Below are 27,742 nucleotides of genomic sequence, written 5' to 3' on the forward strand. Positions count from 1 at the left end.
TCCTAGGTATACATAAATTAATTTATTTTGCTATATTAATTGTAGCATCTAATACTAATAAAATAAATGCAGACCACTTGACATAGATAAATCTATATTTTTTTAAATTTATTAAACGATCCTTAAAACGTAATATTCATGAAATTACCTATTTCTTAAACTCGGAACAGTTAATTCGAGCGTGGGTTTCAAAACTTTCAAATAACAACTTTTAATTTACTTACAGACACCTCTGTAAGTTTCGCCATGTGCTAGACATTAGTTACCTCTAGGAGTATAAATGTATGCAGTAAATTAAATACAACTACAACGAACACAGCTTCAACAAATGCATATATGATAGAGATGCAAAAAGTATAAAGCACTCACCGTTACATGCATTTCGATGTGGCTGTTCATGGTGAAGCATTGCTCGAAGCACCGTGATACGTATGAAGGACCGCGCCCTTTCATGTCACAAGCGAGACTGACTGGCGAAGCGCCGCCGGTTTCGAGGCTACGTTGAAACAAGAATCCCCTCTCTGAGGGCGTATTCTGAAACATAAATCATACCAATTTACGTTCAATATTAACGTTTCACTTCTACACATGTAATAGCGCTCTAGAGCAAAGCGAACCACTGTAAAAGATATCAAATTGGGTTAATAGTTCACATTTCTGAATACGCGCCAGAGCTCGCTCTTTCACCGCACATGCGCTAAAGAAGCCTCCTCTTTCACTAGTTTCAGCAACGGTGACAGAGTAATGAATGATCCCGACAGGTACTTACATGTTACAACCGCCTGGGATATTTACGCCATTCGCAATTGTTTGACGCGGACGGGTGGTTCCCTGAAAGAATTCAATACCTACTTCAATTAACAAACTTTCATGCAAAATTTGGGAGGTACTCACCGGCTCGCTTTAGCGAATGGTTAAAAGTCGGGCTCTACATTTACGTAAATTATCACGAACCTAGGTTGTATAAAGAGCAGACCTAGGTACTTATTTCTGCAGATTGTTAAGAAAACGTTTGCAATTTAAAGTTTTATCTAATGACCACGGAAAGCTTAATAACAGTGTAGGTGTAATGAAATAATGAATTTAATAAATTTAATGAAGTCGATTTTAACCTACTTACGTATAATAGCCGTAGCGTTTTGAAACTTTGCAAGTATGTATGTACATACATATACAAGTAGGTACATATAACAAATGACAATGCAAGCGTCTTTTACATCACTGCCCAATTAAAGTTTTTTGTTAAAATGAAATTCTTGCCAATCATACGGTCCGCCTGATGTAAAGCGGTCACCGCAGCCTATAAATATTATGGACAGCTAAAATGAGTAACAATACTTAAGATACAATATTAGAGAAATATGTAAGTGTATTTTTTCTGGAATGCAAACTGATTATATGATTATCATACAATAATAATAAATAAATAAATATTATTGGACATTTTTTTTACACAAATTGACTAAGCCCCACGGTAAGCTCAAGAAGGCTTGTGTTGTGGGTACTCAGACAACGATATATATATATATAATATATAATTGCTTAAATACATAGAAAACAACCATGACTCAGGAACAAAATATCTGTATCATCATACAAATAAATGCCCTTACCAGGATTCGAACCCGGGACCATCGGCTTCATAGGCAGGGTCACTATCCACTAGGCCAGACCGGTCGTCAAACAATAACAAATAATGTAACCCAGGGTGGCTAGCCAACATGCCAATCGAACGAAACGCCAATATCTCTGTCGCGCTATTATGGAAGATTAATAGAGAGAGATGACTACGCTGTGCTACGGAACGTAAACGATTGGCATGTTGACTAAGCACACAGGTGACTTTCGTCTTAGCGTCAATGTTTTAGAACTCGTAGCGCAACGTCGTAGCGCGTACTACATTTTTCCCGCAAAGTAACGAAATAACAAATAAAGTTGGTCAAGCAGATCTTGACAGTAGAAAAAGGCGGCAAATTTGAAAAATGTAGGCGCGAAGGGTTATCGTCTCATAGAAAATTTGAATTTGGCGCCTTTTTCTACTGACAAGATTTGCTAGACCGTCTATAAGAATAACTTCGTAGAGACAAAATTAACCGACATCTCCTGGAGGTCAAATAAAACATACATTTCAATACCAAAATGGTGTAACTTGGTATTACCTCGAGGTCCGTCTCGAATTTATTTTATTACCTGTATTCGAAAAGTCGGTAAATAAAGTTAATTAAATAAATTCCCGATAGACCCGTCTATAAATGAGAGTTATATGTGTTCAAAACGCGAAAGTTACCTACCCATACCAATTACCTACTACATATCCACAAGTAATAGTTTCTCCAAGTTGTCCACATTAATATGTATTGTCCACAGGAGAGAAAACTTAACAGTACCGTAGACGGAACACGTACTTAGATATGGGAGCACGGCTAGCACAGCCTGCTACGATGGCGTAGCGCGTAGCACGCTTTGCGAGTGCCAAATTTCTATGAAAATATTGACTTATCCTCGTAAGGCCCAAGGTCCTACCTAAAGTACTTATTCAGTTCGATGAAATTTAAATCATATCCAAATGGAACAGAGTCGCATTTGTATTGTTTCGTTCAATTTTTTTATAAAGCAAAATCAGCTCTATTTTTTCCAGTATAGGTTCAAATTGCAGCGGCAAATTTTGGATTTTTCATTTGTATGGCTGGGCCTTAGGAGGATATAAATGATTATTTCTACAATGGGGTTGGCGGAACGAAGTATTTTACAGATGGCGCAAGCATAGGTTTACCTGTCAATCCCTAGAATTGTGTCAAATTCTTGTCGTATTTTTTTTAATTTATGGCCTGGAATCTAGCCCTAGCCAAATCTCATGGAACAAAACTTGAAACGGGGGAAACCAATTCTGGCGCCATATATGCTAATCTTTAACAGTTGCCACCGACTTAGAAGTAACAACACAAAAATACACGGACTCTGACCACGCTAACGTTGCATAACAGACAGTACCAAAGAAATGTTAAAATGCATACAGAGATACATAGGTGATAAAGGCCGGTACATACGGACTGCAATTATTATTCATTTATTATGATTTATAGCGTGGTCCGATTCTCCGAGTATCCCATAGAACCGCCATACTTGACGTTGCACTTGGCATGAAAACTGGTAGTCAATTGGTAGTCAAGCTATATCTAACGCCCCTCATCTACACATTCAACACCAAGAACCCGACTGTCGGGTACACTGTTCGTAGCGACTACGCGCTACATACGGCGAAACCGTGGCTACGCGCTACGAACGTAACGTAACTTAGTGGTAATGAATGTGTTAACTTCAGTGTTAAATACCAGCAAATTGCTACATTTTTAGAAGTTTATTCCACCCTTGCTAGTTTTCTTTTCTATGAACTTGATATAGCCGCGTTGTTACAGAAATAAATAATAAAGACTGTACACAATGAGACCCAGCCATGCTTGATCGGGTAGGTATATCTTTTTACCGAATACGCATATTCAAGCAGTTCTTTTATTTTAGTAATCTGTAATTATTGCAATTCAATCATATTAGGTACAGTCGCCATCAGATATATCGGAGCAGCTAAGGCGCTCACAAATATCTGAACAAGCCTCTATTGTCAGGGCGTTAGAGTGCGTATTCAGATATTGTGAACAGCTTGGCCGCTCCGATATATCTGATGGCGACTGTACCAAAGTACATATGTAGCTCCTGTGTGTTTTCGCTGAATATATTCCATCATACTTACCTTAGTTTGTTTGTGTTTCAGTGTTTTTCATAATCTTCACTCGCTTCCTAGGTACTACAATGCCATCATTGTATTTATATTTTCATAAGCTGTTTTATGCTCATTGGAAATGTCATCTTACCAAAAACATACTTTTTGAAACTATTTTCTACGAGGTAGGAGGTTTTCTACTTGAGGTAGTCAGGAAAACTTTCTATTCCAAGTACTGAAAGTTGTTTATATGTATATGGGAGGCATTTTTTTGTCAAATAGTTCAATTCACCAAAGTTAAAAGCACCTCAGAACTATCTCAATCTCAACACAATCAGAAAAATGTTAATAGGTATTGTGAAAAGAGAATATAATTAGGTAAAATTTGGTTTATAAAATTTTAAATAATAAATTATATTACGCAGTACACACAGTACTGTACTAATGTAGTTTGTCAAGTGCTGTCTGTCAAATCATTGCCGTCAGTAGAAAAAAGCAGCAAAATTAAAAAATGTAAGCGCCATGAAGGGTTGTCGACCCATAGACAATTTGAATTTCGTACCTTTTTCTACTGACTTTTCAGGGCACTTTCTCATCTGGTAGTGGCATCTTTTGACCGCTTTAGGTATTTCGTTTCAACTATTCGGTTTGCTACTCGCTACGAGATGGCGCTGTACTCCCAAGTAACATCAGCCGTAAAAGTGCATGGCGAATTTAACAATGAATTCATTCATAATAATTTCACCATGCAATTTCGCAGCTCACTATACATAACGGCAAATAAATGTTTGTTACTCATGGTTTAGTTAAATGGCGACACAAGTGTTTACTTGTGTCCAGACCTTGACAATAACAAACAAACGGGAGAACGGGTGGTCCGTTTCTTCAGAGAGAGAGAGAATGTGATAGTAAACGAGCCAACAAGCATAGAGTAACTTATACTACTCTATGCTTGTTGGCTCGTTTACTATCACATAAAAAAAAACATGTGCACTCTGGCGGCAGAAAATTGCAGTAATAAGTATTAGAAAAAAAATTGCGGTAAACAGGGAAGAGTGGCGATAAATTAAAACACGACCGAAGGGAGTGTTTTAGATCGACACGAGTTGCGAATAACCTATTCGCACGTGTATCGTACAACGTTTTACAGTACATATGGCCCTTCAAACTTTTGACATACGCACGGAGTGCTGTTTCCCGCACTAGTGCGGGAAAGTAGGACCATATGTACTGTAAAATAATATATATATATATATATATTATTATATAGTGTATATACACTCACGGCTAGGATAAGGAATTCCGTTGATATTGTATGCTTAATTAGAGAATCGCACATAGCCAAAATGAAAACTCTCGCTGAAGCAGATGTAAAAACTTGAAACTAAATAGAATAGGCATTGCATTAGGATTTACTATGATCAGCTTTGATAGACACGATAAACGATGTAAAGATTGCATATAGTGTTTACTGGTAAAGGTCAAATACAGTATGTAATGAAGCATTGCATAGATACGAATGGTGAACTAGTTTCAAAGATTTGCCTGCATCGACCAGCGACGGAATATTATTAATCAATCGCTGGCATCGACCGATATTTATATTCATAGTTGAAAATCACACATACTAATCTATGAATATAATCTTTTCTTCGTTATTTGTTCTTTTACTAATAGATTCAAATGTAGTCTATAGATGTACATAATAAGGCGTTAAGTAAACTACGATCATCCCACATAATTTCAACAATGATCAATGTGTGAATCAAAGTGGAACTGTGTCATAACATGTTGCTCGACACGAACATAAATAAAACAGGAGGACCAACATCATGAGTTACAACCTTACTACATAATGTGTTAAGTACAATAGGTACCTACCGATTAAAATTATGATTACGCAATAAAATGTTAAGCACTATATTCTTATGAAAACAACCAATTTCTTTTAAATATCATATATAAACAACATTATGGGTTTTTATCTGTTTATTGATATAAAGTCAAAAGCAACCATTATTACAGCATACATCATACTATGTAACTACCTTTTTTTAATATCCTAGAAAGAATATTTTTATATAAAGAATGTATAAACCATAATATATAATACTCCATATAGCTACTGCGTAAAAAGTATTAATGGTTATTAATAATATATGGTGTTAAACCTCATGCAAATTAACAAATATGGGTATATGTATAGTATATCTATTATCTAAACGTAAAAATAACTCTACAAATGAATGTAAAGGTTAATAGAACAAGCATATTGTAACAATTAAACAATAATTTTTCATAGGCAATAAATTTTCTGTCTTTGGGAACACAATGTCTAACAAAAACCACTGCAAACCTACCACTTACAGCAATATGTTTTGATTCAAGAGTATAACCGATTTACCTACTCTGTCATAGATGACGCGCAGGCGCAGCTGACTGGGAAAGTGACGAATAGAGTAGAATTATAAAAATCGGACACACAATAACATTTTATAATAATTAATAGACTCCGAAACAGTACCTGAGGATGCGACCGGGATAAACACCGACGACTCATCGCAGGTCAAATAATGAGTTGAGCCAGAGCAGCTAAAAACTTCGGACCAACTCTCGTAAATCTCATGAATGAAAATTATTTTTGATTTGACGGTTAACAGGACTTTATGTTACACATTGTATTTTTATTATCAGGACAATATAACAAGAGCAGTATTTTAGCAATACAATAGGTATTCATATGTAATTAGAACTTATGAGTAGGTTTTTGGAACTACTGAAGGATAGCCTTGTATTTATAGCCTTAAAGTTCAACTTTATTTTAATGTTCAGCAGCCACCAATCATCTTATGGTTAATAATAATGGCAAGTACTTGAACATTTGCTAGAATTATGATTTAATTTGGGCTTAATTTATTAGGCACGTGAATCAAGCCGTCTGTAAATAGTACAAGGCAGAATTGTTAATCCTGATTTGGCCATGGCTCTTTCTAATAACTTATGTATACAGTTACATAATTATACATCCCTTTACAAAAACTTTTTTTTGTTCTTATAATGGCCTTAATGAAATATAACTTGAACAATTATAGCATTATATCAAGTTATGATTAACTACTTAACCCTAACACAATATTCCATATATACACAAACAGTTTTGTGTAACAATAATAATTAAAATGAGTTAATTGATTTACTACCTTATAGAGCTGACATAAAATGGAATGCGTCCATTATTATATTTACCCCATCAAACACTTGTTGTTATATTTATTCCTTGGATGTGGCAGAATGTTATAAATATTTGTAGGCAAGCTGGAGTTACTTTGACTTACTTTTCCTTCAAGAACTTTTGATAGTGTTTAACTGCATTATATTAGACAACATTGTGGAAATTCAGTTCTAGAATGGCCACTGATGTGTATGAGCTCTACTAGTAATAATGTTTTACCCTATGCTGTTGGTAGGAGTGATAAACAACCAAAGCAAACACTTTCAGCTCATGTGTTATTTACTACAAGCTGAATTCGGCAGATTTTTATGTTTAGTTCTTCTAAAATACAGTGTGCAACATTGTTATAAATCAAACCAATATACATCTATGAAAATAAAATTTGCCACTAGCCAGCACAACTTTTAAAAATATATTTTTCCAGAGTTTGTAGGTGAAAATATTCAATATTGCTATCTCTATAGTGTCATTGTCAGATGCTCAACCCAGCTTATTCATTGCTCAATATGAGAGCCAACCAGTCAAGGAATCAAAAGATTATTTGTATATCAAGATTTTTTTACCTCTTACATTACTTGGACTATTTGTTTAACTATTTATTGCAGATGTAAGTACACTTGTTTGGTATGCTGAGTTCAGTTATTCATAAGGAACACATCACATGCAATTTTTTTCAAAATTTATTTTATTGCTAACATTGCAACTAAAAATGAGGTGCAAAAACCCTGTGCAATATAAACAACTCTGGTATAAATATACTACGAGGCCTACTTAAATATTGCTTTATTACTCCAAAGGCAGAAATGCCATTTGTATAATCTTTGTAATCGGTATTCCAAGCTAGACAAATACAACAAAAAACAAGCTTTAATATTATCCTTAGACAAAGACATATTTAGTAAAGTGAATTAAATGTTCAAGAACACAATTCACCTTGCTATTATAGTAAAATCTATGTACACCCTTGAACAGGCAGATCAGACAATGAATGTAAAAGCTGAGCCAAAATATGAAATGCAAAATAGTGCACTGTTACATACATGTATTAAACCATTTTAGTGGCATGTGCTCAACAAACAAATTAAATCCATGTATTTCATTAGTATCATTGCAACACATCTTTACAAGACAATGACATAATGAAAGACATTACTTACACCATAATATTAAATATACTTTTTGTAATAGGTATTTAATGAATAAAAAATGAGAAATGAATTAGCAAGAGCACAAATTGCTTGCTGCGAGGTTTAGCAAGCACAGTGGTCCCGTTCGCGGTCACGGCTGTAGTCGTTGGCATTCAGCTTTATCTGGTCAGGGAACTCATTGTACAGCTCCGTCTCCGTCTCCTGGGCCAGGGCACGGCGGGCGATTTCCTGGAACGCTAGTTCCACATTCACAGCTTCTTTGGCACTCGTCTCATAGAATGGGATATCATTTTTGCTCTGACACCATTGTTGTGCGCGCTTAAGAGTCACAGCGCGATTTTCCAAGTCAACCTTATTACCTAATATGAGGAAAGGAAAATTCTCTGGGTCACGCGGTGAAGCCTGTATCAGGAATTCATCTCGCCAGCTCTCTAAGGACTTAAATGTGTTGGGGGCAGTTACGTCAAAAACTAAGACGCAACAATCCGCCCCGCGATAAAACGCCACTCCCAATGATTGGAAACGCTCCTGCCCTGCAGTATCCCAAATCTGCATTGTGACGATTCTATCATCGACGATTACCTCTTTCGTGAGAAAATCTGCTCCTATTGTTGCCTTGTACTGGTTAGAGAATTTCTTGTTCACGAACTGGTTCATTAGCGATGTTTTGCCCACACCGCTATCGCCCAAGATGATTACTTTGAGGAGGACCTTTCTTCTAGAAGACATGTTTCTTAAAAGTGTACAATATCCCGGAATTCACAATTAAAACTCGCCCTTTGTCTTAACTTATTTATGACAAACGCAAAATTGTTAATGCGTCACCTGTTTCTGAGGACGAGTGCTGCCAATGGAAAAATGAATAGCAGAAAAATAGTTAATTATTATAGATAGACTAACAAAGTTATAAGCATAATGCATTAGAATTGTAGGATAAACTTAATAAACTATAACTGAATAAAAGGATTTTATTTCAAGCCAATATAATTAAAGAAATGGAATTTATTAACTTCTTACGGAACTGACTTTTGATTTTGACACTTTTATGCCGGCTACATACGTAACAATAAATCGTTACGATAAAACTGTGCAGTCCGACTGTGCAGATAAATCGAACCGTGTGTATGACAAATCGTTGTCGATTATCGTAACGATTTCTCATACATACGGTTCGATTTATCTGCACAGTCGGAATGCACAGTTTTATCGCAACGATTTATCGTTACGTATGTAGCCGGGGTTAGTCTGACTATTATATAAATTTATAAACTTTAATGGTTGCAGTTCGAGCTTTTTAATTTTTATGGAATCAATTCTGAAAAATTTATAAAATTCTTTAATGTATATTGTTATAAAAACAACATTAATGTGACATGTTTTTTTAGAATGACAATTAAATTGGCTGTATGTCTAGATTCTAGTGCCTATGTTGGAATTGCTGATTTTCAACGACTAAAGTCATTACGAATGTCTCGTACTCTACTATCTATATAGCCAATGAACCAACCGTTCGCATAGAATAGGTACCTAATAGTGCCTACTTAGCTTTACGCTGTTTTTCGTGTGATTCATAAATTTATCGAAGCCATAGCCGCTAATTAATTATTTGTTCTAGTTTGTCTATCCATGTGACGTTATCAAAAGTTATTTTATTCGAAGCGACATACAGTAGGTTTGCTGATTGTTGGAGGAAAAAAGGTGAGGCCTAAACTGATTCGTGTTAAAGAATACAATCCGTTATTCGTATCGTAACTTAATTCTAACTTTCTTTTCAGGATGGAGAATTTGAGCGGTAGCGGAAGTCAATCGAGTTCCGTTAGTGAGCTCGAAAAAGATTTTAATGAAATATTGCAAAACAGAAAAGACCACCGTAGTATAGTTCTTCGAACGTCAGCTTCTCGAAAAGCAAAACGAGTAAGGTTTTTTCGGAACGGTGACAAGTTCTACTCGGGAGTTATAATTCCAGTCTTGCCTGAAAGATACAGGTATGTGCTAATTTGTTAGCAACGTTTGCTAATTACATGCTGTAAAACTTCAAATAAGTTCATCCACTTTCACTAAACTTCATACCTATCTATACAGCAGCACATAGTGATTTAGCAATTAGTCACAGTGGACAGTACCCACAATGTTAACAATAGTTCCATTAATGTAATAGGCTTAGGGGAAGATTATGTTTGATGATTGTTACTATGTATATTTGTATTTGAAAACAGCTTATCTTCATATTTACCATTCTCGGATATAAAAACAATCATAACTGCTGGCTGTAATAATCAATTTGATAACAATTGTCTTTAAGGTATAAACCTTCACCTTTTGAGTGCTGTGCAGATATTATTGTTCTAAGCTTTGTGCTCCAATTAGGGGTAAATTTGTTGACCATTGTACTTGACAATGCCCAATAGCTGACACCATGCTGTCACCTCTATTGACAGTGGGTGGCAGAGTGGTCACCACATGTTTGTCTACCTTTTTACAGCATTAGTTTAAAAAATGTTAAGTACAAATATTACAGAATATCATTTTATTGAATTTGAACATTCTAAAAATGATAATTGGAAACAAATCATCTCTTGAACTGATAAATCATTAAACATGTTACAAGTATGTAGGTATACTGGTTTTGTTTTGGCTTCATTTATGAATTTTGTTGCAGGTCTTTTGACAGTTTAATAGCAGATTTGACAAGAGTATTAGTGGACAATGTGACATTGCCTAGTGGTGTCCGGACAATATATGCTTTAGATGGTAAAAAAGTAAGTAACCCAAAACATACTATTGTCATATCTCTGTAAATTGGGATAATGAATTCGGCATGCAGCAACATCTAATAATCAGAGCTCGGCAGGGGTGAGCCATATTGACGTCACTTATGTCAAGTGTAGATATTAATATAGATACACCTTAGAAAGAAATATTAAAATAAGACTGTATTAATTATAATTAAACTAAAATGACAATGCCTTATGTACAAATAAACTTTAATAGTAGCATATGGATGGAACATACAATATTATTTGAAGAGGTTTACTGAAAAGGCTTGGTATAAAATTCATTTGTTTTAATGGCGACGTAAAGATCGTAGCGGAAAGGCAGCCTAAATAAAATAATTTCTTTAGTTATTAAATTACACCACATATACCATCGAATGACAAGGCATGTCCATGTTGTGCAAACAGCTCACCCCTGCCGAGCTCTGCTAATAACATATACACTGTGTTTTTTTTAAACTCCGTTAACTTTGTGGTATTCCTAAGTACATTTAAGGAAACTAAACGGTATGTTTGTATTTTTATTTTAATAAAAAGTTATTATGTTATTAAATGCTACATATATTGTTGTTGTAACCCAGGCATTATATTTAAGCCTTATAAGGCAGAGGGAATATATTTCCCACCTGATTATGAACTTTATTTCAAAGTGATATAGTTCAATTTTGCATAATTCCTGACACCCTTATGCCTTATAAAGGGTTAACTCAACCAAACAAAAACTATGACAATATATCAATATCATTATAAACAATGATTGTACGAGATAGTACTCATGTTTAGTAGCAAATGTATAAACTCATAGTAAACACTAATCAATATGTAAACAGGACCTTAGGCAAGTGTACACACTTGTAAGGGTCTCATAAGATAAAAATAAATTATTGATTATCTCCAAAGTGGAGTTAATTAGAATATACATGTCTTTCAGAAAGGTACTTAATTTAAGCTCAGTGCCCTGTTTATTAAAAGCTTGTAACATGTAATACAAGTGGAAGTCCCTTTTTGACAGCTTTTATTATAAAGGGACTTTGGTTATAAAGGGATGTTGGAAGGAAGTAAAATGTAAGATATGTGAGTTTGTCTGTATTTATTTATGCATTTAATAAATCATTATTACTAAAAAACGATAAATAACCCAAAAAAGGCGGACATAATGGCACTCTCCTGCAGCTGTTTTTGTTATAGACGCCTTCCGACATCCGATGTCGGAAAGGCGCTTTCGATAAATCCAGCCAAGTCGGAGCCCCCCGTCAGCTGACGGACCGATAATATTTGTTTGTGTGCGTATGTGTAGGCATTATGCTTGTTGTAATGTGCGTGACCGCTAAAGACGACGCCCGGGCGCGCCCCCGCGGCCTGATTACGCGGATGTAGGATCCGATATCGTATCGGACAATGTGAAAACGCTCTTAGTATAGAAAGACTACCAAATCTAAACATTCTTATTTTATCTTTAATTCTAGATAGGAAAACTTGATGACCTTGAAGATGGCCAATCCTATGTATGCAGTGGATTTGGAGAACCATTTAAACGATTGGACTACGAAGCCAGTGCTGTGACTCCACAGTCTTTTAGATTAAGTGGCCCTGAAACACCTAGTGACACTACAAGTGTAAAAGCTACCAACAGATATTCCCGATGTATCCAGGTAAGTTTTAAGCTCCAATTTACTTTACATCTATTGTAGATACAGTTAATGTATAACAGTTTCATTACTTAATTATTGGCAGACAACAGAAAGTCTAATCTACACTGTGCAGGTAGGATATTTAAATTCTAAAATGTTGTACAGCACTAAAAAAAAACCGGGCAAGTGCGAGTCGGACTCGCGCACGAAGGGTTCCGTACTATAATGCAAAAAAAAAAAAACAAAAAAAAAGCAAAAAAAAACGGTCACCCATCCAAGTACTGACCACTCCCGACGTTTCTTAACTTTGGTCAAAAATCACGTTTGTTGTATGGGAGCCCCATTTAAATCTTTATTTTATTCTGTTTTTAGTATTTGTTGTTATAGCGGCAATAGAAATACATCATCTGTGAAAATTTCAACTGTCTAGCTATCACGGTTCGTGAGATACAGCCTGGTGACAGACGGACGGACGGACGGACAGCGAAGTCTTAGTAATAGGGTCCCGTTTTACCCTTTGGGTACGGAACCCTAAAAAACATTTTTTGTAATTCTACTTTTATGGGGGTTAAAATGGGTTAGATTGGACAGAGGCTCCAGTCAACAATACTTTTCACTTGGTACCTTCGTATACAAATTTCTGTGCAGGGTGGGGGTCACTTTTCTGTCTGCAGGTCTGCAGCTGACTGTACATCATAATATTATCAACACATAATCCACTTAGAATCTTATTAATAAAAAGTGGATCCCAGCATCCCAACTTTCCTTACCCCATGCGATAAAACGCTAAGATTGTATTACTTTGTAACAAAAGTTAAATTCTACATCTGACCTACCACCTCATTATAATGTAGATTCTAGATAATCTAGATGGCTGAAAGAGGCATTTTGATAGTGTTTGATATCTTGTTATAAGCAGGTGGGCCCGCAAAATCACGTGTCGGTCTTAGTAATCTTAGTCAACATGAGCCTTAATTACATACGAATAAGTTAAGCTATTACAGCATTTTTCATCACGCAAATTGCACGCCTCGATGGCTCGCTTGCCCATTCTTATTCATGTGTGCGCGCTAATCCGCCGGCAAACCATTTTCCTTACCGTTTGCTAGACCTGATTCACCAGTCTAGAAGTTCTAGCGCGTTCTACATAATGGACATGCATCACATTAAATGTTATATTTATTAAGTATGTTTATTTTTTATCACGTTTAACAACATCAAATTAATGCTAAAAATGTATGATCCGAATTTTTATTATAACATTATAACTAGAAAAAAATAACGAAAAACTTAAGTATTTTTCATTATTTCTTCCTTACATTTTGGCACAACCGTGCGGACTGTGACGTCTAAGGCCACGAGCTTTTGTATGAGTCGTTTTCGTCTTTACTCGTATTTATTTTCACATTTTGCACATTTTGTTGGAAGGAAGTAAAGGGCCCACTGATTAACAGTCCGCCGGACGGCATCGGCCTGTCAGTTAGAACAAAAATTTGACAGCTCCTAACAACTGACAGGCCGATACCGTCCGGCGGACTGTTAATCAGTGCGTTCCTTAAAAGTTGTAATAACGTCTACGATCTCAAGAAAGCTTGAAACCGAATTCTTTCAGTTTTTAGCCATAAGACCGCCTGCTGTTTAACTCTTACTTATATTGCTAAGTTTTCAGTATTATTTAATGATTATAATAATACCGTATGAAAAATGGGCCCTTCACGTGAAAGCAAAAGCCGACTCACGTATTTTATCTTATCTTATTGATTGGAGAGCTATACAAACAATGCTAGCGCGTCATTACTCCATTGATTGCCCTGTTTTTGTACTGTTTTTTTTTTTTCGTTTGGTTCGTAGTTGTTTCCGATGGTATAAGTAACAATAGTTCTAACATAGAAATAGCTATTTTCTGCTCACAGCTTGCCAACCACTTTGTGAGGACCTTTAGGTGAAATGATACACACAAATCTGGCCTCCAAATACGCAGGGCTGTTAGGATGCAATCTTATTTAATTAACCATTCTAAACTTTAGTACAGCCGCCATCAGATATATCGGAGCGGCCAAGGTGCTCACAATATCTGAACACGCACTGTAACGCCTTAACAATAGAGGCGTGTTCAGATATTTGTGAGCGCCTTAGCCGCTCCGATATATCTGATGTTGACTGTACATTACGCACACAGACATGCTGATAAGAAATGCACCTCTCATTGACGAATGAATGTGGTATAGTCCGATTACATTAAGTGGGTATAGGGCAAAGGTGACAATGGGCAATAGCCATAAACATAATAATGTTTATTTAATTTTATTTCTGTCGTACAATGCTCTTTTTACATACCAGACATTATGAATAAGATTCTGTTTGAATAGTTATAAACACACCATTATAAGTACGGCATAATCTTTACATAAAAATAAATAATGACTATTTACGTATAATATCAAATAGTTTACGTCACAATAATATTTATCGGTAAAGTACACTAAGTGTCCATCAAACAGTGGAAACACTACACACCGTATATCCAATCCAGTGCTACACGATAAAACGTACGTTTTTAATTTTATATAGTGCACTCATTTTTTTCTCTTGTACAGCCAAACGGCACACCAGCTGCCAGCAACGGGACCGCGCGGGTCAGTCCGGTTCCTTCGGAAACCGTGATTCGATCACGCATTGTAACCATCATAAGGAACGGAGTAAAGCCACGCAAGGTAAGCTGTACAAGAGAGTAGAGGGGCTGCTAGAGGTGTCACTAATATATGCTATATTATGGTATCAAATATAAGTAGATAAATTACAAATTTTCAATTTCAAATAACTATTTACAAATATGATGTACTTAATTCAAAATTTTAATTAGATTTTATTAGCATATGTGCTTTGCAAGTCGCGATTCTATTAGCGTTGCAGAAATCGATCGCTGTCGGAACTAATATTGCTAAATACATTGCTGTGTGATCGTTTGCGTTATTTTATTTTCTATGGGTGCATTCATTGTAAATGTAAATATATTGTAAATGGGAATAGGTTATGGTGGAGATATCCTAAGTATAAATATCTAAAAAGATGTGCCTTGTATCGCGAGTTATATCGCATGTTTGAACAAGTGTTTAATGTAATGCGCACGCTTAATCGTTAAGCGATGTCACATTTTTTGAACTGGTCAGACAATCGGTTTTCGAAAAGTAAGTAAGTTAACGACAGCCTTTTTGGATTATACTTTATATATTTTCTGTACACTTTTACATGTATAGCTTTAATTTCTATTTTCTGTCACTTAACATGTCGAAGCAAATCTTGTCAGTAGAAAAAGGCGCGAAATTGATATTTTCTATGATACAATATTCCTTCGCGCCTACATTTTTAAATTTGCCGCCTTTTTGTACTGACAAGATCTGCTTGACCAAGTATACATATTTAAGAAAAAAACAGCCTTTTTGGAACACTTAATTATTTTTTCTATTCGTGTCGTTGTTTTTGTCTGTCATCCAACGCAAGTTCGCACGTTGCGCCGGGTACGAGCATGACAGCGCTATGTGCGTATACATGTATAGCGATGCTCCACTCGCGCACCGGGACGGCTTGCGAATTCGCATCCATTGTAAAGACCGCCTTAGTCATCCCAATACAATGTGCACGTTTTTTGTATGGATTGCGAATTAACTCACAGAGTCAACAGCTCGATAAGCTAAACTTTGTAATAAAAGGACGCGGGTACACAAAGCGCAGTGGAGCTAACCATTTGAGTTGTGTATAATTATGTGAGAAGGCTTGACTTTTTTAAATAACATTCATGTGTTCTATGCGCGTCTGTTCGTATTAATCCAGTTATTTCATTCATTTAAGCAATATAACTTTTCTGCAGGTATGCAGACTGTTGCTGAACAAGCGCAACAGCCCGACACTAGAGCAGGCTTTGGCCTCCATCACCGACTGCGTGAAACTGGACACGGGGTGCGTTCGGAAAGTATTCACGCAGTCCGGAACTCCCGTCACCGCATTGCACCAGTTTTTTCAAGGCGAAGACGTGTTTTTTGCATACGGAAATGAAAGGTAGGTTTGCCTAGCTTCCTGTTGATGCAAATTGAAGACTAATTTTTTCTACATACATACATAGATTAGGTGAAGCGCTGGTGGCCTAGCGGTGAGAGCGTGCGACTTGCAATCTGGAGGTCGCGGGTTCAAATCCCGGCTCGTACCAATGAGTTTTTCGGAACTTATGTACGAAATATCATTTGATATTTACCAGTCGCTTTTCGGTGAAGGAAAACATCGTGAGGAAACCGGACTAGTCCCAATAAGGCCTAGTTTACCCTCTGGGTTGGAAGGTCAGATGGCAGTCGCTTTCGTAAAAACTAGTTGCCTACGTCAAATCATGGGATTAGTTGACAAGCGGACCCCAGGCTCTCATGAGCCGTGGCGAAATGCCGGGATAACGCGAGGAAGAAGAAGAACATACATATATTAGGTATGTAGTATACTAACGTTTTTGGACAATCAGCGCAACAATGTGGAAGGTACCTTAATTTGAGCACTGTGGGTGTTAATGTAGATGCCTACCCATATGATAAAAAATGCTGCGCTGATTAAAAAATACTCTTCATTTCATAGTAAAAAATGTAACATCTACATACATGGATGGTGCGACACTCGTAAATTACATTTCGTATTTAATAGATATTAATTTCTAATACTTAGTGTTTTTAACTTATGGGCCAGCTTGATCATCATTGATAACAACTATCATCATGATTCCTTTCCCGGGCCCCAAATTATCTCTATATTGAACTTTATCTTAATTGGTTCCCAGTTTAAGCGTGAAGAGTTTACGAACAGACATTCGTATTTGTACTATTTTTAGTAGGGTTTATTTTACCAACATCAAAAATTCGTTAAGGTACTTAGATGATTTCCGTGGAAAGTATGTAGCCCGTTTCCCAAATATTTTCATACGATTTTTCCTTATTCAATTTTTTTAGGGTAAATCAGGAAGACTTTGAACTCGAATTTGAAGAAAGTAAAGCTGTGCTACAATGCAGAAAGACGCCCATTACCAGAACTACAAGGTAACTTAATACCACTCAATGCATAATATATCTTTTGCACTTTATATTTGTATACCCGTAATAATAAAATATCAATTTTCTATACCATAAGTTGCTTATTTTACAAGGAATTACGAGCCCCGATGCATATGTTTTCGTCTAGTGAGACCATTTTTGAGGTTCTCGCGTTTGTTCAAAAATAAGGTTTTTGTTTAAAAATTACTAATATTTAATGCTTATACTAATGTAATTTAATTTTATATGGTAATACTCTGCAACTACTAAATCCAAATACAAGAAATACCGTTTGTACTGAAAGAAAAAAAAAATGATTTTTTATTTTTTTATTGACGGGTAGGATTACAACATATGTGAAAAGGGCTATTACTAGGGAAAGCAATAGGGCTCTGCCAATGTACTGACAATTTCGTTTCGAGCCCATGCATGCAGCAGTGCTGTAAGAGAGGACAATATGATTTCGACAACGTTTTTGAAAAGTCCGTTTTTTTCAGCAATAAATATCTCATGAATTTTATTATACGATCAAAATAAACTACATTAAACATTGCTATTATGGTTCCCATAACTGGGTCATTTTATGTTCATGTGTAAAATTTATTAAAATAAACAAGATTGATGCGCGGGACTAGACGAAATAATTTGCATCGGGGCTCGTAACTACCTATGTCAAAATAATGCTTCATAACATGATACAATATTGAATTGATCTATTATGGTATCCCATATCAATGTTATTATCAGCCATTATTAATACAAGCATTGCCACTAATTAAGTGCTATGGGTTACGCTCGTAGCACGTAGCCACGGTTTCGCCGTATGGAGCGCATAGTCGCTACGAACAGTGTAACCGACAATCGGGTTCTTGGCTCTGAGTGTGTTAATACTTAACATACAAAGTAGATCTTAAACTCAGTCTTTAAAAGAAGTATAAAGAATCTCAAGAACATTTATCGATAACTTTAAATCAAACTTCTATCGAAATCGAAAACTTCACATTGTCTTTTCTCTGTGTCTCTTTTGTCAAAATGGCTGTTGCTGTATAAATATTAATTCGAAAGTGATTTTTTAATTACTTTCAAGTGTTAATTTGGCTGAGCATTTATTATATTAACCTGATCGAACAGGAGAGGCCCGATACCGCGCATGCCAAAGAAGGCCGGCGGGGCGAGCCGCAAGGCGGAGACGGGAGAAACGCCCGACGATGCGCCCATCTCCATCGACCTCTCGCTCATGCCGCAGCCTCTGAGGCTCAAGTACAACATCGGGGATATCATAGGTAAGTGCAGCTGGCTTGTATAGCTGTTGTAGTTCTACAGTAGGCGAGGGGTGAGCTTTATGAAGTGCAAGGCTACATGAAATATATTTTTATGCTCCAGCGAACAACTACAATCTTATATTAAAACCCTATTACCTTAAAAGTAATATAGCGCACATACCATCGCGACTACACTGATACCTCCTCCGCGCACGCCAGTGTTAGTTTATTTACGAATTTAAATACCTAGGTCAAAATTATCGGAATATATATATATTTCTTTTTTCTAATTGTTGTTTTATGGCTACTTATACTGCGTAATTCAAGACCAAAAAAAGTAAGACAATGTTGCCACTGCAATAATTCGTTTGTAAAATTGTAAATTCGTTTTGATAAATAATCACACTAAGATAATTTGTTTATTAGTAATTTTACTCCTACGTTTTAAAAAAGTACTTTTTATTTACTTATTTTTACATAAATACAAGACGCGCTAGTAAAAAAGTGGCAATATTTCTTACTTTTTTTGGTCTTGAATTACGTTTTGCAGTTTACACAATATGTCCATCAACAATAATAATATGACTAGGGAACAAAACCAATCATTTTATGAAATATTTTGATTTGTGTTTTTTAAGTAGTCACACTACTTCAGTTTATAATTTATAGTGTTCATAAATTACGATTTTAAAATTGCTTATTTTTGCTATAAAATACATATAACCTACATTAATTCGTTAATCCTCACTTCAGGCGAAATACGTTAATATTAGGATAGTTGCTTCGCCAACGTATCACATCCTACATATTTACACGTGGGCCGTGGCATAGAATTCGATTACATTGTTACGAAACGAATCATTGTCCGCTCTCGAGTTTCATGTAATGGCAAATTACAAATTCCAATCTTAGAATATTCGGAAGAGATCTTTTGTAAATAGCAGACCTTATTGTATACCTAAGTACTTGTTACAAAACCAGTTGATTTATTGCTTAGGCATGCATGAGTTAGAATAGCAAATGGTAAGAATCGAAGGGCAATTTTGTAGCAGCAGAGGTAAGTTCACAAATAGAATAACATTAAGTAGGTTCTTCCTGTATTATATTTCTATTCTGCAATGATAGCTCGTCAGAGACGTATCACGAAATTACAAATAATGTAGTTATTTTACTAATTAAATTACCTATCTTCATTATTGCTCATCAAATACGATTTGTAAGGAACACCAAGTACCTAAGTACCTAGTCCAATTCTTCTGCGTAAATTGACTCCAAGCCGATCGACCCGCTTCGTAAGCCTTCAGCAGTTGATATGATATTAAATCAAACCATTTGGTTTCCTAAAGATTTTAGCTCTTACTATGAGCAGACTAGTTTTATAAATGTCGGCAAACATGCCCCTTTAACGTTTCCTCAAATGATTTGTTTTGTTACAGGCGAGGGCAATTTCGCAGTGGTGCGCATTTGCAATAACAAAGCGACTGGCCAAAAGTATGCTCTGAAAGTAATAGACAAGCTAAAATGCAAGGGCAAAGAGCATTATGTAGCAGCAGAGGTAAGTTTACAAATAGAATAACATTAAGTAGGTTCTTCCTGTATTATATATTTCTATTCGTGTCAGAATGTTATAATAACTTAAATATTTCGTTTTCGTAAAGTTCCGTTAACTCATTTGTATAAAACGCATTACCGCATTAAATACGTTTCGTAATTGTAAATACCAATGACCAAAAAAAGGCAGCAATGGACGACCCCTTGCACGAATGCGCTAAATGCGCAGCCGTCAGGGAGGAGTGGAGGCGAGCCGTCAAACGTGTCACAAAGGGAGACTTCCAATGATGACCACGATCGTCGAGAGTGACCCGATCAAGAAGAAGAATTGTAAATAAATTCTAGAGAAACCCCATTTACATCATGCGCGCAATTTCGCCAATTTAACTTACATTTTCATACCTTGATGGTTTTCAGGTCCGAGTGATGCGAAAGCTGTGTCACCCGCGCATCGTCACACTGTATGACGAGTACCACACGCCGGAATGGCTTTTCCTTGTACTGGAGCTAGTTAGCGGTCAGTGCTATTTTACTTATTAGAATATTGTTTTTATACAACTGGTAATAAGGGCTAATACAGGGTGATTCCGGGGTCGTGGAGCAAGCGATCAAGGCATGATACACAAGCCCATACTGAACAACTTTTACTATGGGACCAACTCCGAAATCGCGAAAAAAAAAATTGGTAGTCTCATACATTTCGGCCGATCACATGTTGTCGTGTTCTATGGGAAGGCCAGTTTTTTTTCGCGATTTCGGATTTGGTCCCATAGTAAAGCCAGCGATCAAGGCATAATACAGTGATCGGCCGAAATGTATGAAACTACCAATTTTTTTTTCGCGATTTCGGAGTTGGTCCCATAGTAAAAGTTGTTCAGTATGGGCTTGTGTATCATGCCTTGATCGCTTGCTCCACGACCCCGGAATCACCCTGTATATTTTTTACAAATATTTTTACTTGTTGAGCTTTAAGAGCGCACTAAAAAAAATGATGTGGACCATCACTGTTTGTGATCAACGATTGGACTAGTAAAGTCAGTAACAGAAGTGGCCAAGCGGGCACTTGCAAGACTTAAATCGCAAAAAATTTATTGCAGTGCGTTATAAGCCTAGTGGCGCGTTTGTCAGATCAGAACTTTCTAGACGTACCTTTGTAAAAATATGTTTGTGTTTAGAATGTGGCATTTTCAGGTGGTGACTTATTTGACAACATCACCGCCTCCGGTGTGTTCTCGGAAGCGCAGGCCCGCTTGCTGATCAGCCACCTAACATCCGCCATAGCGTACATACATTCGCTCTCCATTGTTCATCGGGACATAAAACCGGAAAACCTATTGGTAAGTATGCTGTTTATAATATTTTTAAGACCGAAGAAAAAAATTTTTCGTATTTAAAACTGTTTCGTCATGGGCACTCAGGATATTGTCATAACATTTTATCGTTTTTTATACAGTTTGTCAATTGTTTTTAACTCATTTTGCCTTCTAAACGCATAGTTTAGTTCATGATAATTCATGATATGTTATAAACGATCAGCTTTCAAGCGCTTCACGCAGCCAATAACGTGCTTTGATAATTTTTAGGTGGAGGTAGCCCCAGACGGCAGCATACGAGGCCTAAAGCTCGCGGACTTCGGTCTAGCCGTCGAGGTCATGGGGCCACTGCGCGCCATTTGCGGGACGCCCACATACGTCGCACCTGAGATCCTCCTGCAAACTGGCTACGGCTTAAAGGTAATTAAGTTTAGGTGGAGATAGTTGTGCCAGATAAAAGTAATTGAGCCAGAGTTTAGGTGGAGATGGCCTCAGACGGTAGCATAGGAGGCCTAAAGATAAGCTATCTCGTATTCTCATCCTAAAGCATGCTGGAAGACAAATCATTGGATATATTTCTTTTATTAATTATAATAACTATCGGTGATCGGGTTTATGAATGCCTTCAAATTCTCGAGAAATAAACGCTTTGTTGGTATAGATAACATATTTAAATTCTGATGTCATTCACCCGGAGTATCAACCAAAACCCCGATCACTTATAATAAATGGCTGAGCCAGTAGTTGCCATTTTTCAGAAATGTATATTCATAAATGTTGCGTCGAACGTCAGTTTTTTTATAATATTCGATCCGATTTGAAAGTTGTCCGTTTTTGACAATTTTTTTTGTTTAGATCGACGTATGGGCGGCGGGCGTGATTCTGTACATCCTGCTGTGCGGTTTCCCCCCGTTCTCGTCGCCCAACGGCGACCAGGAGCGGCTGTTCGACGCGATCCTGTCCGGGCGGCTGGAGTTCCCCGCGCTGCCGTGGGAGCACGTGTCGGCCGGCGCCATCGACCTAGTGGCTAACATGCTGCGCCCGCAGCCCGAGCTGCGCTTCGCGGCCGAGGACGTGCTTGATCACGCGTGGATGTCGGTCAGTATTACTCAGTAGATAAAGCCTTTAGCGAACATTGCAATATAAGAACCAGTAGTATCGATCACAATTGACGAACTGTCAACTTTACTCGGTAGCCCTCGGAGTAATTAACAATGGAGCCGCCATTAACAGGCGTTCCCCTCTGTCGAAAATAGGCGGCCAATGGTCAACCACATGTCAACCATATGTATGGACTGACGTTTATCTGACATGACGTACCTATACATTTGATGTGCCCCTCCCCCGCAAAAAACGGCAGACTATTTTGTACCGAAAATTTTACACATGGCGTCTCCATTGGTTATATCCTCCAAGCGGTAGCCAACTGTTTATATATAATAAAAAGAAAATATTGCTTTACTGGAACATATTCACCATTGAGAAAAAAATGTTTCGGCAATGAAATGTTAATCAGTACAAGTGAAAAGAATCTCCCGGTTTCTCTCAATTATATGACATTTTTCATGGAATTTTCTTTATGGTGTTGGGCCAGAGTTTATTTTGTAGTTGTTAGTTTTATGTACGCTTACTCGAGCAGAATAATATTTGAAAACTAGAAGACGTTTTTTAAATATTATTCAATGTAGTAATATCGTGTAATATCTTATAGGAGGACTACGACGGGAACTGCGACTCGGGCCTGTGGCAAGACGTGGACTCGTCATAGCGCGCCGCCGGCGCCGCGCCGCGCTCGCGCGCCCCCCGCTCCCTGTAGTGCAGTCCCGGCCTCCGAGCCTCACGGCGATCATGGCCGTGTTGCATAATAAACTACAACTAATATTACAAGCGGAACTCTTTATAATTCCACTTATTAGAAAAGGAGTTCCGCTTGTAATATTAGTTGTAGTTTATTATGCAACACGGGCCATATCGTAAATGTCAAACGGCAAAATTCATACCGCCTTGTACAATACAACTTGTAAATGTGTAAAACGACAGCAATTTACTAAGTAGAGCAGCAGACAAGACGTTTTATGGCATTGCTAAGCACATTTTTTTATACGTTTACATACGTACCTCTACGTTACTGGGTCTGCTGTCGCATACGACCATTTTTATGGACGGCTTGCGACAGTTGTACTCGTACATTTGCGCGCGAGTAACCAACACAGCAAGATATTGAGCAGTGTACTAAATTCTCTGTGCTCTGCGACTGCCCTCTACTCACCAACACACGTAAAAGTAAATTTATCACATTATAGTAAGGCCAATAAGAGTAATGACGACGTTTTCATTTAGTCATATCTTAAGTCGTCATAATGTAAGACGGACTTTTAAGTATAAGTTAAAATGAAAATGTCCATTATTGTGGTCAGTTAACTTTGCCTTTAAATCGTCAATATGTAACGGCCGGGGCAGCCATCACATCCAAAATTATTTGTTGTATGACTAATTGTCGGTTGAAACTCACTAGCCAATCAGTCACTGGTAAATTCCTTGTGAATACCTTGCAATTAATCAACAATGTGATTCGAGCTTCCTTTAAGGTTTTAAAATTCTACGCATTTGCTTGTTGGCGTTGAAATCTACCGGCGGGCTATCTTTTTCACATCTTGGTATTTAGATAATGTAAAAGAAATATTGATGATAAATGTGAATCCATTTTTTCCTAATAATTTACTGTTTACTTTGTAAACTTTGCCATGTTTGATATTTACCGTATTTATCGTCGTGGGCCCGTTCGGACTTGCCCCGCGTATATTATAAGCGCTGTATGCAAGGCAATATTAGGCATTTATGTAATGACAAGTTTCGGTAACTTTGAAATTTTTAGATACATATATTTACACTTATAAAAACATGAATATTGCTAAAAGGTGCCAGAAAAATTCAATCTTCGCGGGATAATCACGCATACCGATGCTACAAGCATTTGCAAGTTGGGTCTAGGTCTATCTACTGAAACTGGCGTGGTTCAACAAACTCATCAGTACTCTGTAGAATTTAGTGTTAACTTCTGCGAAGAATAGTCCCGTATTTTTTTTTAGAACATAGGAAAGCAAATGCGCTATTACAGTTCCAACAATAAAACTAGCGGGAATAGACTTCAAGCAGCAACTGCCAGGGCCTCGCTTATACAGCCTTGATAACCGCTGCGGAGCCCTATAGGCTGAAAATAATAATTCATAACACCAATACCAAAGTTACTTCTAATATAATATCAATATCGATTTTTAACGTTGAATGTCGCTATGGAAATAAAGTTTTCTGGGCGTTTTATATATGGGTTAATACATTTTGAAATATATATAACTGGTACTGATGTGATATAATGAAGTCCGAATCATTTATCAGTTTTTAATTTGATAAGGCATTGGGACAAACCGATTAATACAGTCGCCTGTAAAAGTAACTAACTCGACGAAAATACGCACCAGTCTATATTATACCTACAAGACCTAGGGCACATTAGTTGAAACACGTCGCTCGAGAACATACCTCTGTTCGTGACTGTAAGCTCCTAAAGCACCGCACATCCCTAGCGTTTTCGTTTAGTGTTAAAAAGCCTAATGTCCTTAATAAATTGATACACAAACAACATACATATCAGGTCTCTACAAGATACATTATTTTTATTTATCGGCTGTTACAGTCTGTTCATGTGCATATCATATCTTTTTCCAAACTGATGTAAAACCTTGGGCATACTCTTTAATAACATATTATGGCAAGAAAGTATACATAACCTTCTTAACTCGAAGGAAAAGTGTCCGCACGCCGGTTAAAATTAGATGCATATTTGCATCTTTTGGTATGGTGCTATGTTTTGACCTAATATTTGAATTATGTCCCTTATCGCCTCCTGGAGCCTATTGCATAATAAAATATGTACAAGCTTATAATATTAGTGATTTTGCATACAAAATCACTAATAGTATTAGCGAGTATTTTATTATGAGTTTTGGTGACAAGAAATACATAGTTTCCATAAATTGTTATTGGGCAAAAGGCCTCTATTGTTAAGGCTTCCATTGCCGGAAATGCACATGCGTCCACGCTTCTACACAGTTCCTAGCCACGTCATTTTCCGACAGTGATAATATTAACATGGCTAAGCGCCTAGGCAGAAGACAGAAACAAACCTGTCATATAATCAAACCCATGCGTATAGATAGCCCATGATGCTAGCATTAATGTAAGCAGACGTTTTAGTCGGATTTAATTATATTGTTGGTGGATGTTAGCATATATCCGTCGCTGTCAGAAAATATTAGAGGGGCTTTGCTTGTCTCTTAGGGCCTAGTTAATTCGCCAAAGGTGCTTTAACGTGTAAAAGTGGTTGAACCATATTTGGATTAAGGCCTTGCTCAGTGGGTTTAAAAGACTTTCTTTCGTGATAATTTCAAGATAACAATGCCAAAAGCTTACGTCATTGTTTTCACTCCAATTTGTAATTATATTTATTAATATACGTAAAATGAAATTAACTATGAATTACTGCACTAGTTGACGAAGTACGGCGTGACGAACAAAGAAAAAACACATTTGGCGTTAAAACCCCTAATATAAAAAATATTGTATGCTAATTATTGCTAAAATTATATTTAAACAAATATAACCAAATGAAGGCTAGAGAGCACGTGGATGAATGGATAGTATTCATGAATATAAGTCTGATAACATTTGGTAGCATTTAACGTATGACTGGGCTGGTTTATATTCATTAATCACATGCGCAATCTTTATTGTCGTTTTAGATAACTAATGTATTTATCACACTGGATGTTTTCATTATTGGAGTTTGCCAGACATTACGGACAGCGCCAGTATGTGAAATACATGTTGAAATTTAAATTAAAAGTATTTCTTACAAGAAAGGTTATAACTGTATGAAATGAACTCCATAACACAAATAATGACGGTGAACCAACAGCTTATCAATCATTTCCTTGTGTGATTAATAAATTTTTGTATGAAAAAAAAAATGGTATAGTTCTAAATATTTGAAAACTTTTTTATCATTCAAAATGTGCTGGAGCGCTATAATATTTCAGAGGGAAGTATTGGCTACTGTTGGCTCACTGTATTCGTTTTCTAATGTTGTATGATTGATACCATTACAGTTTAAACAATTGAAAAATATATACCTAGATTTATATAAATTATAATATAAATAATATTTATGAAACAATGATTTATTTTATGAAATTAGTCTACTTGATTTATTTCTTATTAGTGTGCATAAAATATAATAATTAAGAGTGTAGCTTGCTGAATAAATAGTTTGCTTCAGAAGTAAGGTAGCTTATATTAGATGATAGGGGATCTCTGCAGTGGCAGTCCGACGCAAACAATATGGAAGAGTCGAGAGCATCTCGCACAGAAGTGTGTGCCAAATTTAAGCTCGGGACACACTTATCCCACGTATGCAACGTATGCAATGCATTATGACATCTGAACCCTGAAATTTGTACGCTTAGAAACATACTTGTCATACGCAAAGCAACGCATGACGCTTATATGTTTCTAAGCATACAACTTTCAGCCCCCATTCGCACGAGAGCTTTATCAACGCGCGTTAAAAAAGCGCTTGAATGACACAAATGGATAACCATGTATGTATTCACACGACAGCGGTGACGCTTTTTATGAAACGTTGAATTTTCGACTATAAGCCTTGGTCGTTAAATCGAATTTAGGGTGCGGACAGATCCAAGCTCTTTTTTAACGCGCGTTGAAAAAGCTGTCGTGCGAATGGGGGCTCAGAGTTCAGATTGTCATAATGCATTGCATACGTTGCGTACGTGGGATAAGTGTGTCCCTGCCTTTAGTCCACTCATCATTCATTAGATCAAATCACTCACAAAGATGACACTCGAATAATCGAAATCTGATGGAAGTTTCATATAGTATAGTGTGACAAAGGCTTTTTAAAATGAGACTTGGAAGAAGTGTTACTTACCAGTGAAAGTATAAGTATTAAATATAATTTTGTATTTTGGTATCAG

At 36.7% G+C, this 27,742-nt stretch overlaps 3 protein-coding genes across 3 annotated transcripts in view; 1 reads left to right on the forward strand and 2 right to left on the reverse strand.

Moving 5' to 3' along the window:
* Nucleotides 1–504, reverse strand: part of LOC134679133 (b(0,+)-type amino acid transporter 1-like) — a 39,926-nt gene extending 39,422 nt beyond the window's left edge. Inside the window, exon 1 of the mRNA XM_063537999.1 lies at nucleotides 370–504. Within this exon, the coding sequence (XP_063394069.1) occupies nucleotides 370–409 (40 nt within the window). The 5' untranslated portion in view covers nucleotides 410–504. The remainder of the gene's footprint in view (nucleotides 1–369) is intronic.
* A 5,185-nt stretch (nucleotides 505–5,689) lies between these two features.
* Nucleotides 5,690–8,949, reverse strand: LOC134678837 (ras-related protein rab7). Its single transcript, XM_063537543.1, has one exon. It carries the CDS (start codon nucleotides 8,825–8,827, stop codon nucleotides 8,201–8,203), a length of 627 nt encoding a protein of 208 aa, XP_063393613.1. The 5' UTR covers nucleotides 8,828–8,949; the 3' UTR covers nucleotides 5,690–8,200.
* A 592-nt stretch (nucleotides 8,950–9,541) lies between these two features.
* On the forward strand, nucleotides 9,542–23,542 carry LOC134679148 (serine/threonine-protein kinase GA29083). The gene is made up of 14 exons (XM_063538018.1): nucleotides 9,542–9,796; nucleotides 9,874–10,083; nucleotides 10,758–10,857; nucleotides 12,339–12,524; nucleotides 15,101–15,217; nucleotides 16,372–16,559; nucleotides 17,486–17,572; nucleotides 18,698–18,849; nucleotides 20,265–20,383; nucleotides 20,797–20,896; nucleotides 21,571–21,716; nucleotides 21,963–22,112; nucleotides 22,548–22,790; nucleotides 23,404–23,542. The coding sequence occupies exons 2-14, from the start codon at nucleotides 9,875–9,877 to the stop codon at nucleotides 23,458–23,460; spliced, it is 1,854 nt and encodes a 617-aa protein (XP_063394088.1). The 5' UTR covers nucleotides 9,542–9,796; nucleotide 9,874; the 3' UTR covers nucleotides 23,461–23,542.
* Nucleotides 23,543–27,742: the final 4,200 nt, after the last annotated feature.

This window comes from Cydia fagiglandana, chromosome Z (genome assembly GCF_963556715.1).
Source record: "Cydia fagiglandana chromosome Z, ilCydFagi1.1, whole genome shotgun sequence".
NCBI lineage: Eukaryota > Metazoa > Arthropoda > Insecta > Lepidoptera > Tortricidae > Cydia > Cydia fagiglandana.